The sequence below is a fragment of the Myodes glareolus genome, chromosome 8 (genome assembly GCF_982192425.1).
Source record: "Myodes glareolus chromosome 8, mMyoGla1.1, whole genome shotgun sequence".
In the NCBI taxonomy this organism is placed as follows: Eukaryota; Metazoa; Chordata; class Mammalia; order Rodentia; family Cricetidae; genus Myodes; species Myodes glareolus.
Window position 1 is genome coordinate 72,674,153 of NC_142033.1, and position 9,604 is coordinate 72,683,756.

The 9,604-nt window shown below is 46.2% G+C and overlaps 1 protein-coding gene across 3 annotated transcripts in view; it reads right to left on the reverse strand.

The window, feature by feature from the left end:
• The window catches only part of Maea (macrophage erythroblast attacher, E3 ubiquitin ligase), a 37,964-nt gene extending 28,663 nt beyond the window's left edge, over nucleotides 1-9,301 (reverse strand). The window contains exon 1 of one of the 3 annotated variants that reach the window (XM_048461691.3): nucleotides 9,181-9,301. In XM_048461691.3, the coding sequence (XP_048317648.1) occupies nucleotides 9,181-9,249 (69 nt within the window). In that variant the 5' untranslated portion in view covers nucleotides 9,250-9,301. Of the gene's footprint in view, nucleotides 1-4,094; nucleotides 4,251-8,045; nucleotides 8,217-9,180 lie in introns of those variants that run through there. The other 2 variants (XM_085692058.2, XM_085692059.2) reach the window with 2 other exon arrangements.
• Nucleotides 9,302-9,604: the final 303 nt, after the last annotated feature.

Here is a 9,604-nt window from a genome sequence, read left to right on the forward strand (position 1 = left end):
ATTTTCTTAATTTCCTTTTAGGCTGCTCACTCCTAGGGTACAGAAATACAAAATATTCTTATATACTTATATATTGCTTTTGTATTCTGCAACAATGAACTAACTCATCAAGTCTAATAGCTTGTGTGTTGGTGTGCATTCCTTCAGCTTGCATGATCATATCTGCAAATTGTCTTGCTTCTTCCTTTCCAGTCTCCAAGATTTGGCTTCTTGTCTGTCTGCCCTGACCACAATTTCTAGGCCAAAGTTAAATGAAGTGGTGAGGAGTGACAACTGTCTTGTATCTTAGGGGCAGCTTTCAGTCTCTGACCACTAGGCATTATGTTAATTGCTTTTTGAAGGCTTTTTATTGGGTTGAGAAAGTTGGTATTTTTAACTTGAAAAGATGTTACTTTGTATTCATTTAGATGATCCTGTGGTTTTTGTCCTTTATTCCATTAATATGTCCATTATACTGATTTCCACAAGGTGAGCTAACTTTGCATTTCTGGGAGAACTCATTTGATCATAATGTGTGATTTCAGTGGTTTGAGGAATGTCAGCCAGCCCAGACTGACTACAGTCTCTTCTTCCATCTCCTGATTTTCCTGCTTCCATTTCCCAAGTGCTGGAAGCTTAGATTTAGATATTGCTGAGTGTTTTAGCATGCAGCTAGTCATAAGAAACGCTGGTCTATAGCTTTCATAAGTTACTTTCTGTTTTTGCTATGGGTAATACAGGGCTCACATAAAAATGAGGCAAAAAGTGGCCCCTCTTCTTTGTTTCTTGGAAGCTTTTGTTGGTATAAATTCTTTTTGAAAATGTCTAAAAGAGCTCACCAGTAAAGCTATCCAGCACTGGGCTTTTTCACAATTGGGAAGTTTTTAACAATTGTCTTTGCAAGTTACAGCGTCATTACAGTTATCACTCATGTGATCACCAAGATCCCAACTACCAGTGTCAAGCTTGGCTGCTGCCCCATAAAGAATGAGAGTCAGCTGTGAGTCAGGCAAGTGGCTACTGTGGAAGCCAAACAGGAATGTGTCTCAAGACTATGGAGGAGTCACTAGCTTTGAGAGGTCAAGTTGAACACCAGGATACCTGCTGGCAGGTTGCTATGGATGGACACATGGTCACAGCATAGGGTCTAAGCACCATAAACATAGTTATAACAAGACCAAGGGCAATGTGAGCAAAAGCAGAGGTGAGGCTACTCCAGAGATAGCAAACAAGACAAACTAAGAGAGAATGTGACAATTTGCTCACTGGATAACTAGAAGGCAGTCATTATTTGCACATCTTTTAATTGTGAGGGATGGAGATAGGCAGGGATAGGGGACAGAGAACGTATTTCTAATCATCAGAACAAGACAATGTGCATAGGCAGGCAGGTCACAATGGAAACCAAGCATTGAGCATAGCCCATGGGGAGTGGCACAAGCATAAGAGTTTAAGGTGAAAGTACATGAAACAGCACTTGTGTGCAAGAGACCCTCCAAGTGAGCTGTCAGGGCCCTCAGGAGTGGGGCAACTGCTTGAATCAACACAGAATCCACAGATGGTTGACTCTAGGCTGAAATTTATCAGTAAGAATGCTGGACATCTAGGGACAGGAGGTCGATGTTGCAATTCCAGAGCACAAGTAGGTTAGAGGACAGATACAAAACGAAACAAAGAATCTATATGCTTGCCTAGAAAAGCATTCGGGAATTCAAAAAAATGCACAAAAGTGACACAAAATTTTAAGGAATTTTCCAACCAGACAGTAGAGAAATTCATTTGGCCAATGGCTGTTTATAGTGACTCTGTGCCAGGTACTCTTGGATGTGCTAGGAATATGGCAGTGACCAAAACATAATTCTTTTCTTTTGAGACAGGGTTTCTACGTAGCTTTGGAGCCTGTTCTGGAACTTGCTCTGTAAACCAGGCTGGCTTCGAACTCACAGAGATTTGCCTGTCTCTGCCTCCCAAGAGTTGGGATTAAAGTAATTCACCACTACCACAAGGCTTACCAAAACATATTCTAAAGGAGATGATAAGAAAAAAGATGTAAGTGTAGATAATTCTGTACAACTGTGACTAATACTATAAAGAAACCAAAACTGGGGATGGGGGCTTCAGAGATGGCTCAGAGAGATTAAGAGCACTTGCTGCTCCAGAGGATCTGAGGCTTCGTTCCCAGCACCCATGACAGGTAGCTGGAAAATGTAGCTCTAGATCCGGGAATCTGATACTTGTAGCCTTCTCAGGGAATGTGCACTCATATGTACATACCAACATGCAGACACACAAACACCTAACATAATTAAAAATAAATCTTTAGGGGGCTGGAGAGATGGCTCGGCGGTTAAGAGCACTATCTGCTCTTCTGAAGGTCCCGAGTTCAATTCCCAGCAACCACATGGTGGCTCATAACCATTTGTAATGAGGTCTGGTGTCCTCTTCTGGCCTGCAGGCATACATGCAGACAGAATACTGAGAATACTGTATACATAATAAATAAAAATAAATCTTTAAAAATGAGTAATTAAGATGGTTATTATGGTGGTGCACACCTTTAATCCCAGTACTGGGGGAGGCAGAGGTAGTTTCAGGCCAGCCTGGTCTACATAGTGACTTCCAGAACAGCCAGAGCTACACAGTGAGGCTACCTCAAATACCCAAAAATCATCTGGGCAGTGATGATACATGCCTTTAATCCCAGCACTTGAGAAGCAGAGGTTGGTAGATTTCTGTGAGTTTGAGGCCAGACTGATCTACAGAGTGAGTTCCAGGATAGTTAGAGATGTTACACAGAGAAACCCTATCTCGAAAAACCAAAAGCAACAACAACAAAACAAAAATAAAAAAATTCTCTATTTATTTAGGCAACAATAAGTTACAAATGGGCTATATTTTTATTCCCAGACTCCTTTAAGCCTAGATATGGCCAATTTATGTTTACAAATGTAGGGATCTGGAAGGGCTCCTGAAAGAAGCTGGTCCACACGGATCTCTTCAACTTTCCCGGCTAGACATGAAGCCTGTCTCTCAGCAGTTACTATTAACTAAGGATCTTAAAGATGGGGGGGGGGGGGGGCTGGAGATTTGAGGATGTAATTCCATGTATTTAGAGAGTGGGGAGACAAACTATAGGTTGTAGCCTGACATAGAATAAGGCAAGAGGACACTGCCTTCTACTACTTCTACTAGGATAGTAAAGTCTGTTGTCCTTTTTACAAGTGGTACTCTTGACCCACCTCCCAGATAACCAAAGAAACTACAGTGGGTGGCTACTACATTAGTGAGAGCTCAAGAAACCTAGCTGGAAGCAGAAGCCTGAAAGACAAGCACTAAGGCCACCTCTCAGGGTTAATTGGTGACACCAAAGAGCTAGTAAAAAGATTGAAGAAACAGTAAAAGAACCATAGACTGCTGAGAAAGAAAGAAGAAAATCTGGAGAAACATGAGGTTGAACAGCATAAAGGTAGGAAGAAGAGAAGGAGGTAGAGAGAGCCGCAATAGTTCTTGTCTAAAAACTGACAGACCAACCTAGTAGGGAGGGGGCAGGAAGGAACACCAGTAGACACCCTGAAGATCTAAACTGGGGCACGTGGGACCCACAACTGTCAAGATAGGCATGAGCAATTGAGCTGGGAAAGGTCTGAGAAGACAGATGGGTAGGAAAGAGTATCTAAAAGGAGGAAGAGGTTGGGGTATGAGTTGGAGGCCAGCGTGGCAAGGTGCAAGACAGTTGGGCCTACAGAGACCTTGGCTCAAGATGGATGAATGGATGGAAGGATGGATGAGAGGACATGAGGAAGGATAACCTGGGATAGAGGCAGGTAATGGGTAGCACCAGAAGTTCATAGTCAGGAAAGTAAAGCCAGGCCCAGACCTTTAAAAAACAAACAAACAAACCAAAAAAAAAAAAAAAAAAGACCCCAGAGTTTTCTCAATTTAGACACATTCTGCCAAATAATTACTAGTTATGACAAAAGTGAATAACTCTCTTCAAGTTTTCAAATGGTTCCTATGTCTAACAATTCTATAACTGCACACCACCAGCAGAGTCTGAACTCTGACATAGTCCCATGAGACTGGTAGTCATGGGACTTCCACAGATGGATACATACACTGACTATACAGGTCAGTCAGTCTCCTTTCTTCTTGGACTGCAGGCCTCTGGGGCAATGTCAGCCAAGATTTTACACAGTTCACAAGGCTTCGCAGCACCAGCTATTATTTCCATGATAATTGGCTCAGGCTGTCAGTCACAGGAGCCCAGTCCCCTTCCACTACTCAACTTCACTTTGGTTTCACTGGTATCTTTAAAAATAGAAAGGAAAAAAAAAAAAGTTAATGTCAGAGGGTGGTGGTACAAGCCTTTAATCCCAGCACTTGGGAGGCAGAGGCAGGCAAATCTCTAAATTCAAGTCTAATCTGGTCTACAGAGTATCCCAGGATAGTCAGGGCTACGTGGAGAAACCCTATCTCAAAACAAACAAACAAACAAACAAAAACCAAAGCAGAAGTTTATTTTTTATGTCTGTACGTGTGTGGAAACATGAGTGTTATATAGTATATGAGGAGGTCACAGTACAACTTTTGGGAAACTGGTTTCTTCTTCAACTACATGGGTTCCAGGGATCAAAATCAGGTCACTGGGTTTGGCAGGCAGCAGGTGCCTTTATCTACTGAGTCATATTATCTGTTCTTGTTATCTTTGACAGATCAATATATCAAACAACCACTCAATAAATGCTCTCCTTGACAGGGTATGAATTCCAAGAGGATGTGCACAGAGCTTTATCACAACACCTGAGGGTCCTTAGGTGCCTAACAGGAAATTCATCAACAGCTGCTATCACTGCCAACAGTCAAGGTTTTGGCTCTAAGGCCTGGGCTGCAGACTGATAGTGCAGTCTCCTGGATATGCCCTGCTCAAGTCTCTTGCCACTCTGTGCCTCAACTTAGCAATGCCTCTAACATGATCCACCCACCACAGAGAACTAGGTATTACCAAGTGTTTTGTTTTCCTAATTCAAAACTCTGTTTAAGATAACAACAACAACAGCAACAAAAACCCAGAAGTTCTCATGAAATTCAAGCTTTTCTAATCTCAGTGGGGACCCACCTTTCAGAAACACAGAGGTACACCAATGGGACACACATCTGAAACAGATTCATTCACTCAAATGTCCAACAAATCAAAGACAAGGTGAGTGAGAGGTGGGAAGACTTGAGCATCAGGCAGAGTTCTTAAAGAACACAAGGAATTCAGGTGGGCCCATCAATGGATGGCAGGTTCTAAAAGAAGGATGCCTCAGACTAGAATAGAGAGCACTGAAGATCTGGCAGGGTTTGGTGCATAAAGGAGCAAGGAGATTACAATTCACCAAGTACTTAAGAGTCCAAAAAGAATGCACCAAGTACTCTTATATAGCCTGCCCACTGAGAAAAGCAGCTTCAAATCCGCATATTAAAAGATCTAGACTGTTGTAGGATACTGCTATACCTACTACCTAATGCCACGTGTACCCGTCTCAAGTCAAACTTTTATGGTTATCTGCAGCTTTAATACTTGATGATCTTTCCAATCCAGCCAAAATCAAGTTTGCAAAAGTGCTCTATAAGTTATAACACAGGGCATGTATCACACTTTCTGTGTGATATTTCAAGATATGAATTACCAAGGCAGTAATTGGTCCACCAGTCTTTTATCAAATTCAAGACTGAAATTTTAACTATTCCTGTAAAAATTCCAAGAACACACGAGTTTATGCTCAAAAACACACCTAGGCTTCTGTAAAGCACAGAATGGATCAGCAGCTGTATCTGTGTGTCTAAGAGAACTGCAGGAGCTAGATACCTGACTAGGTGTCCAAAAGCAGAAAGGTACAGCAGGTGAGATTCAGGAAGGAGCTGGGATCAGAGCTGGCTGTCCCAGTGCCTTCAGTTCCTGCTTCCTGACTTAGGAGGTGAGCAGAGAAGGTTGGCATATCTGAAGGAAAGTAGGAATACTGATGGAGTGGTGTCTTCAGTAGAATAATTTGAAGGAAGAAAAATCTCCTTCTGTAACTAAAGACTGCTTAAAACTTAAATCAAACAAAGCATCTAAGCTTAAGACGTTGAGCCACAAATCCCAGTTTCCCCTTGCTTCAAAGGGCTGTCAATTACAAACTGGCATCAGAACAGATTTCAGCAGAATATTCTGCAGTCAGAATACAGGAGGATGTCTTATGAACCACATTTCCAGAGCTTTTGAAGAACACAGAAACAAGTCCCCTAAAGCAACATTCAGTCCAGAGATCCTCATGCTGGTGACTTTGTACCCAGGACAACCTGGCAATGTCTGGAGGTATTCTGAGGACACTCCTACACCTGGTGGGCAGAGGTTAGATATACTAGGAAGCATCCTGAAATTGTTGGCCCCAGAAACTGGGATAATGAAGCCAAGAGGTTCCAAGGCCTATAAAGAAGCCTGTTATCAGTCCACCACTATGGAGGAAACATAGGAACAGAAAAGAGTCATGCCCAGGGTCAGGGCATGTCAGCAACAGTACCTCAAAGGAAAATGAAGAGAAAGGAAAAACAGAAAAAGAATTACTGCCAGGGCCTGAGACTGCAAAATAGACATCTTAGTTCACTGTTTAAGCCCACCTGGAGTTGCCAAGCCTGCACATCTGAGGAGGCCTTGCTTGGCAGGTAAAAAAATCTGTTTTAAAAAGATATAAATTATGAATTTTTCAGTGAATAAAAAAATGTAAAGGTTTATCTAGTATACTCCAGCTCTCACTGCTTTTCAGGAGCCCTTCAGCCCCCAGTCCTTGCTTCCTGTGGATCCCAACCCACCATGTCACACCTGGACCTTCCTAAAGACTGTCCACAAATACATTTTCTTCTGGCGTCCTGTCAATACATACTTCTAAATCAAAGCTATAAAACTTCCCAGTACCCAACATTAATTACTCTTGAAAAAATGACCAAAAAAATGAAGCGAAAAATGTAGCTCAGTTGGCACAGTACTTGCCAACCGTGCAGAAAGTTCTGGATCTGAAATCCATCACTGCATAAAGTGGGTGTGGTACACATGCCTGAAATCCCAGCACTCTGGAGCCAGGAGCAGCAGAAATTCAAGGTCATCCTTAGCTAACCAATGAATTGCAGGCCAGCCAAGACTGTATGTATCTCAAAAGAACAAACAAGCAACAGTAACTTATAGGAAAAACATTAACAAAGCAAAGACACACTGTCAACAGAACAGAAATTATATGCTAGGATCTAAAGAACTTAGAGGGAAGTGCTATTTTTTTCCTGGAGGAAGTAGCATTTCTACCCACAAATCTTTGCGTATTGTCACTCTTTCAAAAAAAGAAGAGATGGCAATCTTGTTTAACGACACCACCACCTCTCTGTACCTGCATGAGGATCCCTGTAATCATTTTACCAGAAGCTGTGCAACTGCTTTGGAATGCAAAGTGCACTCATGATCACCAGAAGACGTAAGACTGAAGGAATCCTTTCCTGGTCATCCATTTCACTGCCTAATGCATTCAGTAGGCCAGAGAGGGAGCTCTGGAAACCTTTCCTGTGTGTGGGTCCTAAATTCACCAGTCAAAGCAAAATACCTCGTTCTCCCAAAGCAACTTCCTTGCAACAGGCCTGGAGGCCCTGACTAGGCCCCAAAGTGGTTACAGGTCCACTGATAGCCGTTCCCAGGTACAGCCCACTAGGAGCTGCAGGGTTTCCACCTGTCAATCAACAGAAATCCAACAATGCCAGAAAACTACGGCTAACTACTGCTACTGGTAACAGCTGTCAGTAATCCCAGCACTCAGGAGGAAGTACAAAGAGAATTTTGAGAGTTCATGGCCTGCTTTAAATAAAAAACAAACAAGGCCTAAGGGTATAGTGCAGTAGCAGAGCATTTGCCTAGCAGGCACAACCCTCGTGTTCCCCCCCTCCCCCATAACCCTTCGTTTTGAAGGTGTGGCAAAGAGGCTGGTGATGCCAGCATTGTTTGCTCCTTTCTTTGGGCGAATAAAGCATGGGATACAAAACAGCAATTAAATATGGCTGCTCACCTACTGCTGAAGAGGAGCAGCAGGGCCTTGCTTCTGCCCTCCTGTGAAGACCAACTACACCAGAGCAGTCAGATGTCACAGGGACAATGACAGCAGATAACTTCCAGTGAATGCCAAGACGTCCGTGTGCAATACGTGATCGCTCACTTCACCCTAGTGGGAAACAAACGCTCCCTAGGGCTTACATCTGATGAGAGAATGCCAGCAATCAGGTGCCTCCCATACGCACTCCGGGGCTCCCTAAGCACAAGCAGGCAGCTGAGCTTAGAACCTGTGCTCTTCAATCTCGGCTAAACTACCCACCCACCGCCAAGTCACACGGCAACCGCTCGGTCACCACAGAGATAGACACGGTGCCAAGCGCTCCAGAAGAAAGCAGCCCGACCCCAGGAGGAATGTAGAACCCCAAGGCTCGGCCGGCCTTCCTAAAAACTATCCAATTTGTTCTCCGAAGGCTTTCTTCCCCGGTGCTTCACCGAAGTCCATCCGGCCCCATCAAACCCCCTTTTAACCGAAGAAGCACTATCAGTCGTCCGTCGTCAGGGGTGAACATTTGTCCTAGAGGAACGCACTGGCGCAGCGACCACCCAAGGTCACGCCCCGGAAACCAAGGGCAGGAGCTGAGTTGGAGTACTGGGGACGCCCAGCGAGGCAGGGTGCCACCAGCTCGCCAATGCTCCCCACTGGCCCCCTAATTAGCACCAAGGCATGCCCGCCACGCCCCAGGCCGAGCTTCCGAAAGGACGCCAGGTGCTGTCGCGACCCACGCCCGCGACCAGGGGCCCCCCAATTCTTCAGTGCCCGCAGCCTGGGCCGTAGCCCGGCTGCCCGCACTCTGAATGCCCGCAGCCTCTAGGCGGAAGGCGGGGCTCAGGCGCCGTCGCCCGGATCTCGGGGGTCCTCAGACCCCGCCACCCCGCGCCATCAGATCCCCAGGACGCAGAGAGCTCCCGGGGGCCCCGCCGAGAGGCCCCAGCCCCTGCCTGACGCCCCGGAGAGCCACAGCCCCACCGCCCCCGACCCCGCCCCCGGCCGTGCAGCCCCTGGAGAAGCGGCTCCCATCGCGCCCCAGCCTCTGCGCCCCCACGGCGCCTTAGAAGGTGCGGTGGCGGCTCTGGCCGCGCCCAGAACGCACCTTGAGGGTCGGGTACTCCTGCACCTTCAGGGTCATGGACAGCTGGGCCGCCGACTCCTGCACCGCCATCTTGGGCCGGCCGAGCGGAGGAGGCGGGTACGCGGCACGCCGGGTAGTGACGTGCGACGCGCGGGGGGCAGGCGGAGCGGCTGAGCCCCTGCACCAATCACGTCACCGGACCGCCCGAGCGGAAGAAGTCCCGAGCCAATCACCGCCCACGGGTTCGACCAATCGTCGACAGCTCTAGAGAGCGGCTTCCTCGTTGAATTGTCCGCCGGCCTAGGCCGCTGGCGGGTTTAAGTAGCCTAGACTCCTACGCCGTCTGCATATTGGCAGTTGGGGCTGAGTAGGGCGCGTTAGGTGGCTCTCTTGTAAACGCTCACGCCCCCGCCCACGCACCGGTCACTTCTGGTAGTGGCCACTG